This window comes from Odocoileus virginianus, chromosome 15, assembly GCF_023699985.2.
Source record: "Odocoileus virginianus isolate 20LAN1187 ecotype Illinois chromosome 15, Ovbor_1.2, whole genome shotgun sequence".
In the NCBI taxonomy this organism is placed as follows: domain Eukaryota; kingdom Metazoa; phylum Chordata; class Mammalia; order Artiodactyla; family Cervidae; genus Odocoileus; species Odocoileus virginianus.
Window position 1 is genome coordinate 38,415,137 of NC_069688.1, and position 25,002 is coordinate 38,440,138.

At 33.9% G+C, this 25,002-nt stretch overlaps 1 protein-coding gene across 5 annotated transcripts in view; it reads left to right on the top strand.

Moving 5' to 3' along the window:
* CSMD3 (CUB and Sushi multiple domains 3) overlaps nt 1–25,002 on the top strand; it is a 1,331,483-nt gene that overhangs the window by 1,227,139 nt on the left and 79,342 nt on the right. For all 5 annotated transcript variants that reach the window (XM_070477231.1, XM_070477232.1, XM_070477233.1 and 2 more), the window contains 8 exons: nt 3,644–3,724; nt 4,681–4,794; nt 8,904–9,092; nt 9,463–9,609; nt 12,147–12,335; nt 16,696–16,881; nt 18,554–18,748; nt 21,810–21,983. In XM_070477231.1, coding sequence (XP_070333332.1) covers nt 3,644–3,724; nt 4,681–4,794; nt 8,904–9,092; nt 9,463–9,609; nt 12,147–12,335; nt 16,696–16,881; nt 18,554–18,748; nt 21,810–21,983 — 1,275 coding nt within the window. The remainder of the gene's footprint in view (nt 1–3,643; nt 3,725–4,680; nt 4,795–8,903; nt 9,093–9,462; nt 9,610–12,146; nt 12,336–16,695; nt 16,882–18,553; nt 18,749–21,809; nt 21,984–25,002) is intronic.

The following is a 25,002-nucleotide window of genomic DNA, read 5'->3' on the forward strand; positions in this document are numbered from 1 at the left end:
AAAGCTGTAAAGAGCAATGGTGCATAGGAACCTGGAATATTAGGTCCATGAATCAAGGCAAATTGGAAGTGGTCAAACAGGAGATGGCAAGAGTGAATTTTGACATTTTAGGAATCAGTGAAATGGACTGGAATGAATGAATTTAACTCAGATGACCATTATATCTACTACTGTGGGCAGGAATCCCTTGGAAGAAATGGAATAGTCATCATAGTCAACAAAAGAGTCCAAAATTCAGTACTTGTATGCAGTCTCAAAAATGACAGAATGATTGTTACTTTCCAAGTCAAACCATTCAATATCACCAGTAATCCAAGTCTCTGTTCCAGTCAATAACACAGAAGAAGCTGTGGTTGAATGGTTCTATGAAGACCAATAAGACCTTTTAGAACTAACACCCAAAAAAGATGTCCTTTTCATTATAAGGGACTGGAATGCAAAAGTAGGAAATCAAGAAACACCTGGAGTAACAGGCAAATTTTGCCTTGGGGGACGGAATGAAGCAGGGCAAAGGCTAATAGAATTTTGTCAAGAGAACGCACCGGTCATAGTGAACAGCCTCTTTCAGCAACACAAGAGAAGACTGTATACGTGGACATAACCAGATGGTCAATACCGAAATCAGATTGATTATATTCTTTGCAGCCGAAGATGGAGAACCTCTATAAAGTCAGCAAAAACAAGACCTGGAGCTTACTGTGGCTCAGAACATGAACTCCTTATTGTCAAATTCTGACTTATTTCCAAGAAAACAGGAAAAACCACTAGACCATTCAGGTATGACTTAAATCAAATCTCTTACAATTATACAGTGGGGGTGACAAATAGATTCAAGGGATTAGATAGCTAGACAGAGTGCCTGCAGATCTATGGATGGAGGTTCATGCCATTGTATGAGAAGCAGGGATCAAGATCATCCCCAAGGAAAAGAAATGCAAAAAGGAAAATTGGTTGTCTGAGGAGGCCTCACAAATAACTGAGAAAAGAAGAGAAGCTAAAGGCAAAGGCAAAAAGGAAAGATATACCCATTTGAATGCAGAGTTCCAAAGAATAGCAATGAGAAATAAGAATGCCTTCCTTGGTGATCAAGGCAAAGAATTAGAGGAAAAAAATAGAATGGCAAAGACTAGAGCTCTCTTCAAGAAAATTAGAGACACCAAAGGAATATTTCATGCAAAGATGGGCACAATAAAGGACAGAAATGATATGAACCTAACAGAAGCAGAAGATATTAAGAAGAGGTTGCAAGAATACACAGAAGAACTACAAAAAATTTCTTCAGGACCCAGATAATCACGATGGTGTGATCATCAACTAGAGCCAGATATCCTGGAATGTAGAGTCAAGTGGGTCTTAGGAAGCATCATTACAAAGAAAACTAGTGGAGGTGATGGAATTCCAGTTGAGCTGTTTCAAATCTTAAAAGATGATTCTGTGAAAGTGGTGCACTTAATAGGCCAGCAAGTTTGGAAAACTCAGCAGTGGTCACAGGAAGGAAAAGGTCAGTTTTCATTCCAGGTCCAAAGAAAGGCAATGCCAAAGATTGCTCAAAACACCACATAATTGCCCTCATCTCACACACTCGTCAAGTAATGCTCAAAATTCTCCCAGCCAGGCTTCAACAATACATGAACCATGAATTTCCAGATGTTCAAACTGGATTTGGGGACAGCAGAGGAACTAGAGATCAAATTGCCAACATTTGTTGGATTATCAGAAAAGCAAGAGAGTTCCAGAAGAATGTCTATTTCTGCTTTATTGACAATGCCAAAGCCTTTGACCGTGTGGATCACAACAAACTGTGGAAAGTTCTGAAAGAGATGGAATATCAGACCACCTGATCTGCCTCTTGAGAAATTTGTGTGCAGGTCAGGAAGCAACAGTTAGAACTGGTCATGGAGCAACAGACTGTTTCCAAATAGAAAAAGGAGTATGTCAAGGCTATATAATGTCACCTTGCTTATTTAACTTATATGCAGAGTACATCATGAGAAACGCTGGGCTGGATGAAGCACAAACTGGAATCAAGATTGCTGGGAGAAATATCAGTAACCTCAGATGAGGTTACTGCAGATGACACCACCCCTATGGCAGAAAGTGAAGAAAAACTAAAGAGCGTCTTGATGAAAGTGAAAGAGGATAATGGAAAAGTTGTCTTAAAACTCAACATTCAGAAAACTAAGATCATGGCATCCAGTCCCATCACTTCATGGCAAATAGATGGGGAAACAATGGAAACAGTGGCTGACTTTATTTTTGGTGGCTCCAAAATTTCTGCAGATGGTGACCACAGCCATGAAATAATAGATGCTTGCTCATTGGAAGAAAAGTTATGAACAACCTAGACAACATATTAAAAAATAGAGACATTACTTTGCCAAGAAAAATCCATCTATTCAAAGCTATAGTTTTTCCAGTGGTCATGTATGGATGTGAGAGTTGGACTGTAAAGAAGACTGAGCACTGAAGAATTGATGCTTTTGAACTGTGGTGTTGGAGAAGACTCTTGAGAGTCCCTTGGACTACAAGGAAATCCAACCAATCCATCCTAAGGGAAATCAGTCCTAAATATTCATTGGAAGGACTGGTGCTGAAGCTGAAACTTCAATACTCTGGCCACCTGATGGGAAGAACTGACTCATTTGAAAAGACCCTGATGCTGTGAATGATTGAAGGCAGGAGGAGAAGGGGATGAGTGAGAATGAGATGGTTGGATGGCATCACCAACTGAATGGACATGAGTTTGGATAAACTCCGAGAATTGGTGATGGACAGGGGCGTCTGCTGTGCTGCAGTCCATGGAGTCACAAAGAATCGGTCACAACTGAGCCACTGAACTTGCACTTAACTTGTAAACATACTAATCTAGTTTGGTGAAAGGAAGCTCTGGAACCACACTGTCTGTGTTCAAATCCCTTCTCTGACATTCTGTAGCTATAGTAGTTGGACACATTCTTAATTCTTTTAGCAATTTTCTTTTTTCAAATGGGAATAATTATAGATTAGGTACAGAAATTAAGTAATATAGTTTTTGTGAGGGTTAGTAGAGTTAATATAAGTAAGATGTTTATAATATTTCTTGGAATGGAGTACTCATTGGGCACTTGTTTGCAATTATGACTAAATGCTAGGCACTTTGCTAGATGCAGGGAATTTGGTGATGAACCTTGGAAAGATTGGTGTTAGCACATAAACTGACATGAGTATATAATTCCAAACAGTGATCACACAAAAATGGAAGTATATAATCAGAAGGACTAGAATGAGGGTGAGAAATAAGAAGGATTAGTGTAGAAAACTATTTAAGGAGTAATTGTTCTTTGTCGCTCATTTGTGTCCAACTCTTTGCAACCCCATGTACTGAAGTTCGCCAAGCTCCTCCGTCCATGGGCATTTTCCAGGCAAGAATACTGGAGTGGGTAGTCTTTCTCTTCTCCAGGTAGCCTTTCCCTACTCCAGAAGGAATGATTAATTCATCCTTAATATTGTAGCATTTTTTTAAATAAATGGTTAAAAGTTGATAAATTCTACCATTTATTTTTATTCTTATAAATAAACCTTTTGTAATTTTGTTTTTTTTTTCACATATGTGGATATATATATAGCTGTACAGAGAAAGAATAAGCATTATCTATTTTTACAGCCTATCAACTAAGAGTGTGTCAGCCTCCACCACCCGTACCTAATGCTGAAATTTTGACAGAAGATGATGAATTTGAAATAGGTAAAGTGTCTTAAATTACTTTCAAAGAAAACACACTGTTAACAAATTTTTGCTTAAAATCAATAAAAATAAAGAATAGTAGCAGCCTGTCTTAAACCTTCTTTCCCTGGATTGATGGGGATTGTTTAGAATTTGTAAGAATGGAAAACAGTGAAAAGAGGCAAGGGAATGTTAGGTAAGAAAAAAAAATTCTGTATTTTTAGAATGTACAGTTAGAAAACAGTACAGGAATCTGAGCCATATAACTATTCTGGTAGTTATTTCCAAATTAATATTTTGCTACCTTCCAACACTGTAGTCTTAACTATTGTTCTTCAAATTCAGGCATAAACTTGATATGTATAATAAATGATATGCAGGTTGTATTAGATGACGTTTGATTTCCATATCCTTGAAAATAACTCATTATGTTCCATGTGATCAAAAATAAAGTCCTTTTAAAGTTGATTGGAAATGTAACCTCAATAATATCTCATAGTTTGAAAAATTATGTAAGAAAATAATGCATCTTAATGTAACAAAATAAAGTTTATCATTATTATCTATTAATATTAGTTTTGGTTGAGAAATGTAAGAAAATATCAATGACCAATGTGAATCTAATCTTGATAGCAGTAACTAGGAATCCTTTTAACTGCTTGATATACTTTTAATGAATATCTTACCTGTACCAACCAGATTATTTCCTTACCACTATTGCTTATATATAATCAGATTGCTCCAGTACCAGTTTTACTGGTATTTATTCTTGGCTTCACTTCCAATTGGTCAGTGCTCATGACTTACTAGTAGTTTAATATTTTGAATATCATCACTGCTTACAACTAATAGAATTTTTATATTGATTGAAAATGACTGAAAGAAAAGATATTCAGATTTTATAACTGAACTATCTGTTTATTTTAACCATTACCTTGGTGCTTATCTGAAGCCCTTTCTGCCTGTTTTTTCAATAGGTGATATTATTAGATATCAGTGTCTTCCAGGATTTACTTTGGTTGGTAATGCAATTCTGACATGCAGATTAGGAGAACGACTCCAGATGGATGGAGCACCTCCCGTTTGTCAAGGTACCAATTGTTATGATTATTTATTTCTAAGTATTTGTTTTATGTTTAATTCAGTACTAACAAAATTGAGAAAACTCTATTTTATACAATTATTATATATTTAACTGACAGTAATTTAAAAATTATATTACTCATATATGGTGTTTTTCATTCTATTATTTATCAGATTTAACTAAACATTGTTTATTCATCCAAGGTTTAATTTTTCTAGTCTATCCCATAGTCAGTTCAACTTATTTAAATTATTTTTGCTGTGAGGTTTAGAAGTGGAGATAGAAAGCAAGAGAAACCATTTTAAATAAAGGTTCCAATGTGGATTTCAAGTAGCTTTTGTTCTAACCACTAGAATCATTAAACTTTATTGAGCACATATTAAGAATGAAGATCTAAGGGAAAAAACAAAAGAAAAGTTGCAAATGGTCCCTGCTTGAAAGCAAAATGGTGTAAGGAATATGACAGCCATATAACTGGAGCATACAGCAGTAACGTAGAATCATAATTTTAAACTGTTTATATGAGAGGGAAAGCTTGATGGAGGCATTACTCCCTTAGTCATGGGTTCTGAATAACAAATGATACTTACTTTGGTAGAACTGAGCTAGCAAAAGAGTTAGCCAAGAAACAGAGGTATATGCAAAGACACAGAAATGAAAGATGGTGAAATGCAGACTTCAAGGAATTCAGTGTTACAAGGACAAGACCATGATGGATCTTGAATGGTGTACTGGGATTTTGATGTTCAGGAATCATGTATTATTAACTTGTGTAGCTCTTAGGGCCATAATAGTGCCTAATACACCTGACAACCCACTCCAGTCTTCTTGCCTGGAAAAGCCTATGGATGGAGGAGCCTGTCAGGCTACAGTCCATGGGGCCGCAAAGAGTTGGACCCAGCTGAATGGCTTCTCTTTCTTTCTTTTACATAGTAATTAATTATAAATATTGGTTAGCTTGAGTAAAATTGATTTTGATTATCCCTCCCCAGATTTTCTTGAATTGCTTCCTTCACTGGGGTTTATTTCTAAGAAATAGAAATCAATTTTCCATGTAGTATCTTAACTCTTCTAATGATAAAACAAAAATTCTGTTTATTATTTCAAACATGCTGTCAGTAGGAAGAAATGTCTGATTTTTCTACTTCTGTGGAGTCCTCAGTCTTAGAAGATAAGGGCTCTCAAAGCATCAAGAAAGAAAAGATGAGTTTGGAGGTATAACCAGCACCAGTATAAGAATTTCCCTTGATCTTAATCAATGATTTTGTAGGCCATCTTAGGGTTGGTTGTTAATTCTGAAGTTTATCACCTGTATTCCTGAATGAACAAGCAATTACATGTCAAGGTTTCTTCCTTGACCCAATATATAACTTAATTGTGAGCTCTTGGAGAGCAATATTTCTTATTTATATCTAGATCCAAATTCAGCATTATTTTTAATTAAAAAAAAACAATTTTGTTAACTTTGTTATTTGAGTCCCTCATATCTCAAGACTTTCAATATCTTATTTCTAAAATCAGAATTTCCTGTAGTAAGTGCATCTCCTCCTATTTTATCTTCTGTGGAGAGTACAAAAAAGGAGACAATCAATGTTTGCTCCATAATAATACCATGGGTACTAGCTAAAGTTAATTATCTCTCAGAATGAGTTTATACAGAGTTATTATATTAATTAATTGACCTAGCACTTTAGCAAAAATTCTGAGTTTAGATATTTGTTTAGGGACTTCCTGGGTCCAGTGGTTAAGATTCCATGTTCCTAATGCAAGGGGAAAGAGGTTTGATCTGGGGAAATGATATCCTGCCACACAGTATGGCCAAAAAAATATTTTTTTTCTTCAATTGAATTAATTCACAGTCCTGCTAAAAAACTGTTATTCATTTGGAATCTGTTGTAACCAATAATACTGTTTTTATTAATAATCTATTTTAAATTATTTTACTTTTTCACTTCTCCTAAAAGAGGCTACATCACTTTTGTTATTCCTCCCTGGATCCTCGTTAGTTCTTTATATCACACTTAAAACATGGAAAGCATTTCTAAATATGATGTTCTTCAAAGGGTTTAATGTAAATAAAATATAATAGGTGACTAAGGCTTCCCTGGTGGCTCAACAATAAACAATCCGCCTGCCAATGTATGAGGCATAGGTTTGATTCCTGGGTTGGAAGTTCCCCTGGAGGAGGAAATGGCAACCCACTCCAGTATTCTTGTCTGGAAAATTGCATGGATGGAAGATCTTGGTGGGCTACAGTCCATGGGATTTCAGAGTCAGACATGACTTAGCAACCAAAACATGTATAAAGGGGAAAAACTGTAAACACTTCTTAAAGTTGTGGTGGCAAATAAGTGATATAATACACAGAAAGTGCTTAACAGTATATTCTTGCTTTATGTTGGTTAGTATGAGAATAGGTTAATTTTTGTATTTACAGTAAGTTATATCAAATTGTCTCTGTTTTTCAAATGTAATATGAAATAATTGTTCAGTCGAAAACATTGGGACTATTAAGACATATACTTGCTTTTCTGTAACAATAGCCTAAGAAGAAAGTTTAAAAAGCCAAGAAATTATAGCCATAAAATTAACTAACTGCAATAATAGAAGCGTATATTAAGAGGCACCGAGAAGGAAATAAGCAGTTCTGCTTGGACTGATGGAGGAGAGATTCAGGAAGTATTTCACAGAGGGTGAGACTTGGTCTGGGTTTTGAGGTGCCCAAATATTTCAAGTGTATCAGACGAGGACATTTGAAAGAGAAGAACTAACAGATATGCTAAATTGAGAAAATTATAGGTTATCCAGTATGTTTGGAGCATTCTGTTTCAGAGGAGGAATAGCAGAAAACAAAGATGGAGAGGCATGCAGGGACTAACCTTGAAGGCTTTGAAGGAGCCTTCAAAGCTCCTTCAAAGCTGAATGGTTTTTAGTGAGGGGCTGACATGTTCAATAACACAGTCACTCACCTAGCTAAATATTTCGGAAGTATTAAATATCAGTAGCTGGGCACACACAACATAACCCTTTTCTTAAAACTTACTTGTCATATCTTTTAATTATCTATATCCTTTATTTCAATATGCCATAGCTATATATTCATTAATCTTCATCTTGACTCAATTTTTTTTTCCATTCCATTTCTAACCTTAAAATTTCTTCATTTGTTCATTTGTTTATTTTACCTATTTCCACTTTGTAAAAAGAAAACATCAGATTTCTCTTTTTAGACTGAGAATGATCCAATACTATTTGTTGAATTGTTACTTTTTCATTTTGAAATCACATCCAAGATGCAGACATCTCAGATTCAATAAGAGAGATAGAAGTAAAAAAAAAAGAAAGAAAACTGTTCTTAGATTAGCTATAGTATATTCTATAGTAAAAATTCAAATATCTGTATATTAATTTATGGCAGATTTTATTAACTCAAGTTATTTTTAGTTATTAACTTGATTAAAGAGCAATCATATGTTGCCATAATTTACTAGTGTATTATACTTTGGAGATGCAGTTGATATATTGTTATGAAATGAACAGCTTATACTTTGTCTTACCTTTTTGGTCTGGAAAGGTAACTGGTGACCCCAAATTGTTTTAAATCTTCATGGTTTAAGCATATTTCTGAGATTAGAGAAGTAGCTTTGTCTGGAATGAATACTCTGAGGTAGGGCAACTTCCTGTCTGTCCTCACATACCTGAGTGAATGAAAGTTTGAGGACAAATGAAAAAGTCAAGAAAAAAAGGACTTAGATAAGAGAGGCAAAGGGAAAAGAACATAAGAAGATGAAGAAAGAGAGGGAAATGATATAAAGATAGAGAAGGAAGTAAATGCCTTGTCTTTTAATTATCTATATATTTATATTTATTAATCCAGAAAGAAAATGTGTCTCCCATGTAATAAAAAAAGGAAATTGATATCATACAATTTTAGGACATTGCTTCATTTTTTGAACTGCAAGCTTATTATACAAGTTGTCATTTTATACACATAGTTCAAAGTATTGTTTCCTTTATTGTTATTTAACATAGAAACAGAATAAGCAGGATTTAAAATGCAGTTTTCACCTAAGTCTGAAATTTGAGCATTATCTAATGATACATTTTTTCTGACAGTGCTCTGTCCCGCCAATGAATTACGCCTGGATTCTACGGGAGTCATATTGAGCCCTGGATATCCTGACAGTTACCCAAATCTTCAAATGTGTGCCTGGAGCATTTCTGTGGAAAAAGGATATAACATCAGCATGTTTGTAGAATTCTTCCAGACAGAAAAAGAATTTGATGTTCTTCAGGTGTATGATGGTAACCATAGGTTATGTTTACTGGATATTCACAAATTCAATTCAAATGCTTAAGTATACATTCAGGCCTTCAATATAAACAACTGCCTATATGATTTTTTTTATCTTTTGGATAATTTCAGAAAGTAGCAACATCAAACTTACCTATGTACTGTATTGTACTTAGCTTGATCATTCTGTTATAAATTGTAGCTGCTTTAGCTATGGAATTAAAATGTATAAACAAACATGTTATGTTATGTTTAAGTTATTGTTGATGAAGTAAATTGGTCCTGGATGAATTTCACCATATTTAGTACTATTCTAAACATGTGAAATACTAAGCATAAGTCGCTCAGTTATATCTAAACTGTATTATTTTCTCTCTGAAGGACCAAACATTCAAAGCCCAGTGCTTGTTTCACTCAGTGGGGATTATTCATCTGCTTTCAACATAACAAGCAATGGTCATGAAGTATTCCTTCAGTGGTCAGCAGATCATGGCAATAACAAAAAAGGCTTCCGGATAAGATATATAGGTATGTGATACTTATAACTTCAGTGCAGATCTCACCTGCATCCTCAGTATGGTTGTGATTAAGGAGCACAGACACAGATACTATTCAGTTAGGTATGAAACTGAATCATGATTCCTCTATTGATGTTTCTTGAGTTATTTATATAACATTTCTGTCCCTCTGTTTCCTTATTATAGTGATAAACAGTACTATATCTTTCACATGATTTGTGAAAAATTAAAAGCACTTAAAGTATTTATGACTTAATTATAAACTTTGATACTTTAAGTGCTTGTTTTCCCAAGAGAAGTTTCTCTTGAACACTCAAAAAATAATAGTGTTGCTCAATTGTGTGTATCTGATCTATTTCATATATAAATAACTCCTTTAATAAGTTTAAACAAAAGATAAACATGCAATTGTAAAAATCTTTGTTTTCATCATTGCCCACTGATTTATGATACTTGCTAAAGTATTTTAAATATTAAAATACAAAATGATGAATATATCACTTAAAAACCTTTAGTTTTAAAAAAATTGTTTTTTCATCATTGCTTTTCACTAATAGTGAAAAAGATGAGGGCTGAAAATTCTTTTTAATATCAAGATGAGATAGCTTTTTCTATATGCCTTCCTGTTTATGAAGTCTACTGATACTGAGCCCAAAATATTCCTGTTGAATAAATGTACATGGTTTTCCATTATGCAAAGATTATATCCCTTTTGTTTATTACCATCCTAAGTCGTGTCAGAGGGACTGGCTGTGGGGCAAACTGAGTCTTGCTCTGGTGGGCTTCCCTGGTGGCTCAGAGGGTAGAGCATCTGCCTGCAATGCGGGAGACCCAGGTTCGACCCCTGGGTCAGGAAGGTCCCCTGAAGAAGGAAATGACAACCCACTCCAGTACTCTTGCCTTGAAAGTTGCATGGATGAAGGAGCCTGGTAGGCTACAGTCCATGGGGTCGCAAAAAGTCAGACACAACTGAGCGACTTCACTAAGTCATGTCAGAGGCCATGGGTATGTGCTCAGGAACAAAACACTTCAGAGCCAATCAGTCATCTCTTTCTTTAGTGTTCAGATCATGTCTCCTGAAGCCACGGATCATGGCATATCAGTCTTACTGAAAATTGCTTTCTTAAATATTTTATAAATTATTCTGACACAATTGTAGACATAAATTTAAAGAAATTTGATGCTAGTTTTAAAGATAAACTGTTGAATTTTACTCATTTATATAAATTTGCATGTATAGTATATAATACAGAAATATAATATTTTTTGTCTACTTTGATTTTAAAACTATGATAGTTTGTCAACAATGTGTCTTTTCCATATTAGAAGTAAGTTGCTACTGACATTACATGATAGCATATTTACAATTTTTATCCTATAATAGATATCTATTGTTTGAAATATTATTAGGCATGCAAAGGAGAAATATTTAAAGACTGAAATATGTACCCAAGTCATCCTTAATACTTTTCATATTTGAATCAAAGTTTCTATCATATGAACTTTATATGTATCTTTTTATTAAAGCTGTGCCCAGACTCTATTTAAAAAGTCAGAACATTAAGTTTTATTTTTAATGACGATAATAACTTAAAGGGAAACCATTTAAATCTAACAATTATAAGCATTAGATTCACTGTATTAAAGACTATATTAAAGACTTATTTATGTTGATCTTCATGACAAAGTTGGACATAAATATAATGAAAAACATCATTTTTAGCCCTAAGAACGACTTGACACATTGAGTACATATTTTGCCTTTAGAAAATGACAGGTTATGACACATATATTCTAAGTCCATCTCTTTCTTACTGTTTACCCCTAAAGTCTCATTTTTTCTCAGATGAATACATTGAAGTTTCAAAGGGTAAATGGATCCTGCCAGGCTGAATAGTCTCAAAAGTACATGTATATGAAAAAGCCAGTTGACATTATCTTTTGACATTTCAGACTTCAGGAGATAAAAAAAGTGTTATTTTATTGGCATTTTTTATCACCATATGTAAGCACTCTTGACAGCATGGAAACGCTTTAATAAACTGGGAGAGAGGATTATGAAATGTGGAGGGATCTATTTTAGACATCCACCAAAATGAAATGCATGCCCTAACATGACATAGGTGTCTGGAGATAATTTCAAAGTGACATGTAGATACATGCTTTAAAATATTGCTACCCAAACTGTAGCATATAGGCCTTTCAAACGGCAGGAAATAATACCATTTCAAAATTCAATGAACTATTTGTACAGCTTTTGAACCTTCAGGGTGTTACAAAAGTATAATGTATTTCAACTTAGGAGACATCTTCAGTGACAATAAGAATTATAAAAAAGTCCAGAAATAGTTATGTCTCCTAATGTTTATGTCAATAGATTGTCAAGTGGATGGAACATAATATGAGGTCCATATGAAGTAAAATTCACCTAGATGGCAATTGAATTGACCAGTTTTTATAAACTAGTATTATTATATTTTTATAACTGGATTGTAAAGAGTTTCTATTCATTAGTTATACAGTGATTATTATTTTCTTTTAAAAAAGCTTTCTACTGTAGTACACCAGAATCCCCGCCTCATGGATATATTATCAGTCAAACAGGAGGACAGCTAAATAGTGTGGTCCGCTGGGCCTGTGATCGAGGATTCCGACTTGTCGGGAAAAGCAGTGCTGTGTGCAGAAAGTCTTCCTATGGGTATCACGCATGGGATGCGCCGGTCCCTGCTTGTCAAGGTGAAGTATATTAACCAAAAACGGCACGTTGATAAAAGACTAACCTTGTTTAGCTTTTTCATTTAGATTGCCGAAACTTCTAAAATTATAAATATTTGGAAGCATATTATAGATACCTCTAAGGAAAATAAGGCTTGAAAACACAGGCTGATACATTTGAGGAGCATGTGACACATTGTTTTATAATGCTTCCATTGTTGTTATGTGATTTATGTCTTTACTCTCTCCACTTATATGCATACTCATACATCTACCATTCCCATCACTTAGCTGTCAAGAATGAATGACCCAGAGCTGGATTTTGTGTTAGGGTGGAATCTGCAGAGAAAAGAGAGGAAAAGATGGGCAAGGTCACTGAAAACATTCACTCTCGAGTGTGCAAACATGTGTTATCGGTGCGACGGATGTAGAAGAAAATGGAAAATGTAGCCAATGACCACATTATTTTTTCTTCACTGTTTAGCTAACTTGACAGAAATTACTTTCGTTTTGTTAAAAATGAAAGCACACTCTGAGCGTTGATCGTGCAATGCAAAAGAATGGCAAATCAACAAATTGCACATTTTAGAGCTTTGGACTAGGTCCAAAAATGTTTTTAAAAAGTAGTTGAGTCTCTTATTAGGTATAGTCATAAAGACAAGTTTAACAATTCCACAGAAGATGTAATGTCATTGGACTTTGACAGTCTTAAAACATATCACATTATTTTGCAATATCAAAGTTAAATTTACATTTGATTTATTTTACCCAGCATATGAAGGCATATATAACAACTGTAAACCCTCACATTAAAAATACAAAGCACTTTTAATAAATAATGGGTGTTACCTCTAATTTACCTATTGAAGGCAATTTATATAAAGAAATAAAATATAAAACAAATCAATTAAAATTTAATAGCAAGATGAAATGAACAGAGATTTGATGTTACCAGATAACTGAAATAGTTTCTTTTACTTGTTAAATTGTGATCTCTAATTCATGAAAATATAACTTTCATAGATATATGGAAAAAAAATGAGAACTGAAAAACTGTTTCTTTGTTTTATTGATGCAGAAACATTAATTACTTATTAGACAGTGGGTTATCAACAATGAAGTCACTGACTTCTTGTAGAATAGGTACATTTAATAACTGTCAACACATCAGCTTTCCTTTGACCAATGAATAGCAAATGTATTTATACATCTCTAGCATTAGGTAGTTTTCCAGAACTGATCTGAAAATGAATCATGATCTCATAATTTTTAAATCATGAGAATTTAAAATATATATAATAACTTCTATATCATATGGATTTAAAATAAACATTTTAAATGCTCTGAACTTTGAACAATTAAATATCAATTATCAAGAATTATTCATGTATATAATTAATCTTTAAGAAAACTTTAGTGAAAACAGTTAACTATTAGTTAAAATAAAAAATTATACTGAACTTTCTGAAATTTTGACATTGTTTTGTAATGTTAGCACTATAATTTCATTGATTTTTTTGGTATATAATATGACAGTTATGTATAGAGCCTTTTTTATTGTTCTTGACTTGAAATTTTTCTATAATTACAAAAGATAAATGTAGCTGAAATAAAGACATTTTACATAATAAAGTATTAAAATATTTATATTAATAACTTGAAGAATCATTTTCAAAATTGACCCTTGATTTTCATTGCAACAAGTTTAAAAGATTAATTATTTTATAAAAAATTTTTATTGTATGTGACCTATCTGTGTTTGGCTATAACTAATTAAAATGAAATGGCTAAATATCATTGGAAAGAGCTGTATACACAATACAGTTTTTTTTGGTTCCAAATTTGTTTTGTATTCTTCAGTCACTTCTGTTCTTGTCCCTTCAGTCTCCTTATACGTCCTTGCATATATTTACTTCAGCTATGGTTAGACAATGTGAACACAATTAAAGATAGAAAAAGTATTCTGTTATCTCTATTTGGGTTTGGTTAGGTGTTTTGTCTGTATATCAACTGATCATTCATTGACCCCTTGAATTAAATCATTATAATCCCTCTATACAATTGAGTGTTGTATAGTGCCATGTCCAGCACAGCAGGTGAGAAAGACTTGAAAAGGGGTGAGCACCTAATGAATGACAGACAGATAATTTGGCAAGCAGAGAGTCAGGGGACCCTCCAGCTCCCCATGGCAGGAAGACAAAATGACTCCTCTCAGCCCGCACTTTTATTGGTTGAAGTCATATGAGATCATTAGGAAATAGCTATACTGGGGAGTTTGATCAGCACACCATAAAGAGGGAGTAAAGTTAAGGTTCTGCTGTTAATCAGGAACATCTTGTTTTGTGTCCACGGGGACCGCCGCTGGGGCAGGCAGTGAAGTGGAGCAGAAAGCACGCCCTGCCCCAAGTATGCCCGGTGGACATGCTCACGAGGACAATCAAGAGGGCGCAGTTTGCCACACCCTCGAGTCAGTGGCGGCTTTTGCTCTCTGCTCTGTCAGGCTGGAGCAGTACAGGATTGTGTAGAAACAGTCACTTTATTTTCCCTGTTTTCACTTTTAATCTGTGGTTTTTGAGAGCTCTGGAGAGAAGCCTCTGACAATCACTCAGTGATGATTTTTCTGAACTGTGTTTTTCTTTTTCTTTTTTTTTAGCTAAGAACTTAAATTGTAAGGTATCTACAGGCATATTTGTCCTATCATTTTAGTATGTTGTCTTTTTTTTCAGTTCTGAAATATAGACACTTTGTCCTAACCAGGTATATGAAATCTATACTATTTAAATTTCATTGTTACTTTGCTATAAGCTTAACCTACACCATCCCAACAATGTGCAGTTAACAGTCTTCAGTAGGGATTCAGTGGGGATGGTTTGTTAAAAATTGAAATTCCCAGAAATCCTAAGTGGAAACACTAACATTGCTTTAATAGACATCAGGGAATGATTTATGTTTGGAACACTATTTTAGAGGTCTATAATTAGATATCTGGGATAATAACATAATTATATGAGGTTGCTTATATAATTTATGAAATCAAAATTACTTTTCTGTTTATAGTTTGTAAGTTATCAGATTACAAAAGATCAAACTATTCAGCAGTAGGGGGTCTGTCATTCAACTTTGAGAATTTTTTATAGGTTTAGCTAAGATTACTTTTTATTTTTATTTTTAGTCAATTAGCATGGATTAATCAAAATTAAACACCTAAGTGATAGGCTTTATGAGAGAAGCAGAAGTAATTTTAGGCTGAAATGAGAGACAGGTAAATAGAATACAACTTTTATAAATATTCCAACTAAGATCACATTTTTCTGTTCTTTTCATATGAGAAAATTATAGTTACAAGTCCAAAATATCTTGTGTGAAAACAATAAAATGAGCTGTTTCAGAAATTAGAAATTTTATGTCCAGATGTCATAAATAACTCCAGCTGGTTCAAGTCTATACCCATATTCAAATATATTAATCTTTCTGCAGATATATGTATGAATATTTATACTGAATATTACATAAAAGATACAGAGAATCTCATTTAGGGTTTGTCTGCCAAATATATTCTTTGAAAATTTATTTTTTTTTCTTTTTGGAGATGCAAATTGTGTACATGTAGAGCACCGACTGGAAGCAACTGACTTTAGGGGAATTCTGTATAGACATTTTAACTTATGTGAAAATATCTTATATACAATAAACTATATAAATAAAAATCTATACTTTAAATAGCACCTTATGGTAAGACTTATGTAAATTAGATTTATTGTAAATAAAAATCGAGACATCAAAGACATATCAGCAAAATGCAGAAATACCCAAGCTACATTGAAAACAGTAGGTCCTGACCCTGTATTTATTAGACATATTCATATACATCATATTCCATGAATGGTACTTAAGCACATAGAGTTTGACTGGACCTAAGATAAGGTATTATCCAGCTTCCAGGTAAAAACCTGTTTTCCTCCTGCCCGAAATCCTCAAGTGTTGGTTATCACCACCTGTAAACTCTTTAATCGAATAGACCTAATTTGCTATGTCCAGACATGAGTTATCACTAATACACTCTATATTTACCTACCTTGCCTTCTCATATAATCTATAAACATGCTGATAATCATGCACACACTGACAAGAAACTCAGTAAGAAACTAAGAAAGAAAGCATTAATGATGTATGGATTCACCAATTTAAAAGCACTTTCAACAAGAGTTTGAAATAAATGATTCAGAAAAAGTTATAGCTCAGAAAAGCTTTTTGGGGAGGTATTCTGAAATTGTTTCAGAGGAATTAATAAAATTCCAAATAGTTTTATATGCTTTACAGCTAATGAAAAAATCTAATTATTTTCTGCTTCTTTGGTCTTTTATATATGTATTTATTTTAGCAATTTCCTGTGGGATTCCTAAAGCTCCAACCAATGGAGGAATACTCACAACAGACTACTTGGTAGGAACCCGAGTTACCTATTTTTGTAATGATGGATATAGACTGTCATCTAAGGAACTTACCACAGCCATATGTCAGTCAGATGGAACTTGGAGCAATCATAACAAGACCCCTCGCTGTGTTGGTATGTAATGTATTAAGGAAATTTCATCACTTGTGTTTCTACTGGTATCTTATATGATTTAAAACTTTATGTATCAAATTGTAGAGCTCTTCCCTGAAGTGATGTCTAAGAAATAAAAGTAAATTAAGCTGTCTTGTGCTATAAAGAACTAGAATATAGTGTAAGGACTTTTTACTCATTTTCAGAAGCTCTAGAATATCTATGTCAAGAGAATAAAGTGAAATTTTATTTTACATAAAACTTTTTATTTACTTTGTAGAAAGGCGTCCATCAGTCAGCATGTTTTCAATTCATAGGTCTTTTGAAAAAGTTTTTTAAGTTTGCATGAATGAAATTATATTTAATACATTCAGTTCTGGTTTTTATAAAGATAAATGATGCTGCTGAGATGATCCAAACTTTCCAATAATTGTCAGAATTCTTCATAAAGCTTACATTTAGAATATTTCTCATTGCTGTCATTAATACTGTAATAGGTAAAATAATATTATATAATGGTCATTGAAAATAATTCAGGTAAAATATTAGATAGTAAAAGGATTGGAAATGTGTTTAAAGAAGGTCTTTAATTTTTCTCTATAAATCACTTATTTATTCTCCATTTCAACTTAGCTGTGATTTCATTTAAAATGGGATTCTTAAATTATTTGAAATCTTAAGTGTCTAGTAACGCATTTACTTATGCTGAGCAAGTTTTGCATTAGCTGAAATTTATATTGACACTGGGAACTGAGTTCTGTTCATTCAGCCAAAGAGTGAATAGTGAAAACTCATAAACATTCACACAGGCAAAGTTTATTTTAAAGGATAGAGATATAAAAGTTCTTAGCATAGACACTGAGAGGGGGTAAAGAGCCCCCAAAAGGAGTGAATAACAGCAGTTTACATCTTTATTAAAATTAATCTGTTCAGTTCTGGTTGGCTGGGAGCCAGATGCGTGTAATTTCTGACCAATCAGTTTAAATGTTGCCATATCCAGTTTGTCATTTTTATGGCTTTTTTGGGTCCCCCATTTTCTCAGTGTCTCCAGATATTGTGATGCATCCATTGACCCTTTCTGAGAACCTCAGAGAATTATTTAGGCACCAAATACATGTTTAAGAGTTACTGGTCCACCTGGAGTTTTTCTTCTTGATAAACTGAATGTCAGTTAATGATGATCTTGTCCTGGATCTGAATGTTCTATGATCCTCCGGACCAGGAAGGCATTCCTCTGAATGCCTGGAAACTGGAGCAAATATGTCTTTAGGCTAGTGGAGCACAACATTCATATGAGAGAATTAAAATTGAAATTAGAAAAGAACAGAGACTCTGACCCTACACTGACTGCCTAACAATTTCCACCTCAATATCACAAGTCTTGCGTCAAAAGATCATTCTCATTAGACAGATTTTCTCAAAATATATAGTCAGTGATAGAGATTCTAGGTAAGTGGAACAATATGTACAAATACTTTCAACTGTGAAATAGCATGACATGTTCAAGGAATTTCCAATAATACCATAGAGCTGAGGGAAATGTTAGCATGGAAAAAAAATTACTAAAGACTTTTTATGACACAATAGTGAAGGAAGTAAGGAAGTGATGAACTAAGAATGGAATAGACATGAGACATAATTAAGTAAAACAGACATGACTGACTTAGTAGTATTTAACTTGGTTTTTATATAGTTGTTACATGTCCAAGTATCAATTCCTTTACTTTGGAGCATGGAAGATGGAGAATTGTGAATGGTTCCCATTACGAATACAAAACCAAAGTAGTTTTCAGCTGTGATCCTGGTTATCATGGATTAGGTCCTGCTTCTATTGAATGTCTTCCTAATGGTACCTGGAGTTGGAGAAATGAAAGACCATATTGCCAAAGTAAGTATACAGTCCATTAAACTTATTTCATAAGCAATCCTTGGTGATTGAATTACTTGATCATTTCTCTACACACTCTAGAACAATAATGAGGTAATATTATTTAAAAAATGATTTATTCTCAAGTCATCTTAAAAACTTTGTAACTGTTTTTGTATTTGTAAGTGCTTATTAAAAACAGAGTATTTGGGTTCAGATATCCTTTGCTTGGATTCTAGGTCTATCATTTATTAAAACAGCTATGCACTGATTTTAGCCCTTTACATGTATTATTTCATTTATATCTTAACTTCCATTCTATAAATTAGTTGATATTATTATATTTATCTTACTAAAGAAGAAACTGTGCACAAGAATTTAATCATGTTAAGTCATAGAGCCTATAAATGGTGAAGAAATGGGCTTCAACCCAAGGATTCTAATGAAAACCTCTGCCTTTTGGTGTTATATGATGTTTATTCTATTTCTTAAACTAGAAAATTACAGTAATACCTTGTTGATGTTCATTTGTTATGTCCAGTTCTTTGTGACTCCATGGACTGTAGCCTGCCAGGCTTCTCTGTCCATGGATTTCCCAGGCAAGAATACTAGAGGGGCTTGTTATATCCTTCTCCGTAAGTTCTTCCAGATCCGAGATAGACACCGTGTCTCCTGTATTGGCAGGCAGATTCTTTACCCTGAGCCACCAGGGAAGCCCACAGTATTACCTATCTCATACTTACTATTTACAATTTAATGGTGTTACATGTTGAAAATACCTGCTAGAACCTGATTCACAGCAGAAATTCAGTAAACATTTATTGAGTCATATTGAACATTTTAGTCTTTCTATTTCCATGCGTTCTTATAATATTACTATAAATGGCCAGTGTGTAAAGTAGATAAGCTAGCTGAACATAGAAAAATCAGTGGAAATATCTTGAACTTTTTTTACTACATTTATTGGGTTCAGTTCAGTTCAGTTCAGTCACTCAGTCATGTCGGACTCTTTGCGACCCCATGAATTGCAGCACCCCAGGCTTCCCTGTCCAACGCAAACTCCCGGAGTTTACTCAAACTCATGCCCATCGAGTCAGTGATGCCATCCAGCCACCTCATCCTCTGTCATCCCCTTCTCCTCCTGCCCCTAATGCCTCCCAGCATCAGGGTCTTTTCCAATGAGTCAACTCTTCGCATCAAGTGGCCAAAGTACTGGAGTTTCAGCTTCAGCATCAGTCCTTCCAGTGAACACCCAGGACTGATCTCCTTTAGGATGGACTGGTTGGATCTCCTTGCAGTCCAAGGGACTCGCAAGAGTCTTCTCCAACACCACAGTTCAAAAGCATCAATTTTTTGGCGCTCAGCTTTCTTCACAGTCCAACTCTCACATCCATACATGACCACTGGAAAAACCATAGTCTTGACTAGACATACCTTTGTTGGCAAAGTAATGTCTCTGCTTTTTAATATGCTATCTAGGTTGGTCATAACTTTCCAGTATTTACTTAGTGCCAGGAAATATGCTAAGCTGAAAATTCATCCTTTTATTTCATGTTCATCACAATTTTAAGACTTTTATGATACAGACACATAATTTAGAAATAAACTAATAAAAATATCTGAAATCTAAATGGATTATGGTGACTAAAATATTTAACATAACATAACTCTAACAGATAACAGTCTATATTTAATAAGTATAGAAGTATCTAGTAATAATTTGCTTATGAATATTTGATTTATTTTCTTAATCTCCATATAAGCAAAGAATTTTGGGGTTGCCATTTTTATAATCATTGGTGAATTAAATCTCAAAATGCATGTATAAGTTATATATTCTAAAACTATAGCATATGTATTTGTAAATTTTGCCTTATTCTTTTAGGTTTTCACCCAAGATCTTTCCTTTTCTCTAGTCTCATTGTTCTTCCATTTTAAATTCATTAAAAGGGCACATGGAAAAGGATATTTCAAAGAGCTAGGAAGAAATGTATAACAGCAGCATTCATTAAATCAGACATTGAACAAATATTTGTCTAGTTTCTTTGTGTTCTGTCCTTTATTATATAGAAAATTTTAAGTTCTATGTAAGATTAAGTTCCTGACCAGAAGTAAGAATGGAGCAAAAATCAGAACGTAAGAACTGCAATTCATAGAAAAAAATGGAAAGAACATAATTTTTTTCTGGCCCTTCATTTATTCATCTTTTACATTAAAACATTATAAATATCAGTGTTATTAACCCTGAATAAATATTATAGCTACCACAAAGGATTGTTTGGGGGATTATTCAAAACAGTCAATATATCTTAAATTTTACATGCAATTTTTCAAAGTTTGCAAGTTTTCTATTTGTCTATCTAATAGTCTCCTAAAGCCTAGAGATGAAAGCCAGACCTGGAGCCAGACAAAGGCTTGTGGTTAATTATTCAATTCTGGATTTAAACTGCTAGCTGTAAATTTTTATTTAGCTATTTATGGGCTCTGGAATCTTATTAAAGTTACTGATAAATCAGAGAAAGACTTTGGACTAATAAATTATCCTCCCTTTAATCTTGCTATTTTTTTTTTTTTCACCACAAGCTGTTGAGTGACCAGGTTGGCTAAACAAAAAATACAAACAAAATCACATGTCATCATGTGTCACTGTTATTTCCCTGGTGGCTCTGCTGGTAAAGAATCCACTGGCAATGTGGGAGACCTGGGTTCGATCCTTGGGTTGGGAAGATCCCCTGGAGAAGGGAATGGCTACCCACTCCAGTATTGTGGCCTGAAGAATTCCATGGACAGAGGAGTCTGGCAGACTACAGTCTGTGGGGTCCCAAAGAGTCAGACAAGACTGAACGACTTTATTGCATTACATGGGAACTCAAAGGAGAAAAACTTTAAATTATGTCATTTATTTTCTCTATACTTTTATGATCTTTCAAACATGTTTTGCAAATGTCAAGTTTAATTGTCATATTTAATTGTCAATTTTAATGGTCAAATCATAAGAATTCAGAATGTTGAAAACATGATTTTGTTACAAGTTCATGTTGACTGTGTCTTTAGGAGTTTTTATTATGTTATTGTTTTCAAGTTATTTCCTGTGGAGAACTCCCAACCCCTCCCAATGGAAATAAGATTGGAACTCAGACTTCATATGGCTCAACGGCCATCTTTACCTGTGATTCAGGATTCATGCTTGTGGGCTCTGCTGTTCGGGAATGCCTTTCTTCAGGTCTTTGGAGTGGATCAGACACCAGATGCCTAGGTACAGATTTTTAAGTCATTGTAACCAAACACTTTTTTCTCCCTCTCAAAAGACAGCCTTTTTTCATAATAAGAAATAATAACATATTCACTCAGTAAGGATGATAAAAACTGGAAAATGTTTAAATTTTAAAATGTCTCATGGTAGAAAAACTATTAAACAGATATCTCTTAATCTACTAGTATTCCAAATGAGAATCTTAAGTCATTAAGGAAAGGCAGAATGTTTTCCCAGCATGATGAAAATAAAAGGTGAAAACTAATTGCTGAAAATTGTATGTCTGCATACTCCACTGGATTAAGCACTGTAGCTGTTAATTTATTCTAAACCATAGTCAATTCTCCTTTCACCTGTTTGCTTAAGGTAATGACTAAAGAAGAAAAACAATTTCCACATTTAACTTTCTCCCTTTTTACTTCCTAACAATTCAACATGTGTTTTATTACTTTTTATTAAAACTTGAAAAATCTATTTTTCAAACCTGAAAAGTGAAACATGAGTAAAGTGAAAGTGAAGTCACTCAGTCGTGTCCAACTCTTTGCAACCCCATAGACGGTAGCCTACCAGGCTCCGCTGTCCATGGATTTTCCAGGCAAGAATACTGGAGTGGGCTGCCATTTCCTTCTCCAGGGGACCTTCCCAACCCAGGGATCGAACCAGGTCTCCTGCGTTGCAGAGAGATGCTTTACCATCTGAGCCACCAGGGAAGCCCAATTTAGGCAAATAGGTTCCCCCTGGGGTTTTTTTTGTTGTTGTTGATTAATTCTAAAAAAACTCTTCATTAAAAGAAACTGAATAGCTAGTTTTTTGTATCCTTTCTATTATTATTAAAATAATATTATGACGTATGTTTCATCCTTTTTTTAAAGACTTAAACAATTAACTTATGATTAAGAACATGGTTTGATTTAAGACTTATTTTTCTCTAAAATTATTTCAAGAAATGAGAGAAAGTGTTAAATTAAGTAATAATAATAAGAATTGTTCTGATAAAATATTCACCTGCCTCTTGGGAACAAACATAATCTTATTATTTATGATTTTTAAAATTGCTGATTATTATGAACAGGATATTTCTAAATTTGTACTGTGTTTCAACTTTAAAATTTTACTGGAGAAAAATATGACACATGGCAATAAAGCCTGTGACTTTAACAGTTTGCATACATATTGTATTGATAACAAGCTTGAAAACATTAGTGATGTTACAGTCATCATTTGAAACTTTAAAGGATGTAGCTAGAGATTTTGGTTAAAATTCCTTTTCTCACCCTCTCACGCATATTTGTTAGTAGGTATACTTGGAAACTCAGTAACGATGGTTTCTTTATTAGAGTACACATATTTATTTGAATATTCTGTAAGAATATTACATAAAAATAAAATGATAAATAAATTAAATCATGTATTAATATAGAATTGAATAATAAAATGCTTTCTATTAGTTTCTAACTTGGTTTTGGTTATGCTCATTTCAATTACAGATTATCTAATTTATTTTAAAATCTTATTTGGAATTATATTTTAAACTATATTTTATTTTAAAAATAAATTTTATTTTATTATACATAAATATTATTTTATATATATTAATATTATATATAATATACATTATTATTATAAATAAAATTTTAATAATTTTAAAATATATGTAAACTAACTTTAAAATGAACTATGGACGGATGTTCATGACATTGTAGAGGAGACAGGGATCAAGACCATCCCCAAGGAAAAGAAATGCAAAAAGGCAAAATGGTTGTCTGAGGAGGCCTTACAAATAGCTGTGAAAAGAAGAGAAGCAAAAAGCAAAGGAGAAAAGGAAAGATATTCTCATTTGGATTCAGAGTTCCAAAGAATAGCCAGGAGAGATAAGAAAGCCTCCTCAGCGATCAATGCAAAGAAATAGAGGAAAACAACAGAATGGGAAAGACTAGAGATCTCATCAAGAAAATTAGAGATATCAAAGGAACATTTCAGGCAAAGATGGGTTCGATAAAGGACCGAAATGGTATGGACCTAACAGAAGCAGAAGATATTAAGAAGAGGTGGCAAGAATACACAGAAGAACTGTACAAAAAAGATCTTCACGACCCAGATAATCACAATGGTATGATCACTCACCTAGAGCCAGACATCCTGGAATGTGAAGTCAAGTGGGCCTTAGAAAGTATCACTATGAACAAAGCTAGTGGAGGTGATGGAATTCCAGTTGAGCTATTTCAAATCCTGAAAGGTGATGCTGTGAAAGTGCTGCACTCAATATGCCAGCAAATTTGGGAAAACTCAGCAGTGGCCACAGGACTGTAAAAGGTCAGTTTTCTTTCCAATCCCTAAGAAAGGCAATGCCAACGAATGCTCAAACTACCACACAATTGCACTCATCTCACACGCTAGTAAAGTAATGCTCAAAATTCTCCAAGCTAGGCTTCAGCAATACGTGAACCGAGAACTTCCAGATGTTCAAGCTGGTTTTAGAAAAGCCCGAGGAACCAGAGATCAAATTGCCAATATCCTCTGGATCATCGAAAAAGCAAGAGAGTTCCAGAAAAACATGTATTTCAGCTTTATTGACTATGCGAAAGCCTTTGACTGTGTGGATCACAATAAACTGTGGAAAATTCTGAAAGAGATGGGAAAACCAGACCACCTGACCTGCTTCTTGAGAAACCTATATGCAGGTCAGGAAGCGACAGTTAGAACTGGACATGGAACAACAGTCTGGTTCCAAATAGGAAAAGGAGTGTGTCAAGGCTGTATATTGTCACCCTGCTTATTTAACTTATATGCAGAGTACATCATGAGAAACACTGGGCTGGAAGAAGCACAAGCTGGAATCAAGATTGCTGGGAGAAATATTAATAACCTTAGATATGCAGATGACACCACCCTTATGGCAGAGAGTGAAGAGGAACTAAAAAGCTTCTTGATGAAAGTGGAAGAGGAGAGTGAAAAAGTAGGCTTAAAGCTCAACATTCAGAAAACTAAGATCATGGCATCTGGTCCCATCACCTCATGGGAA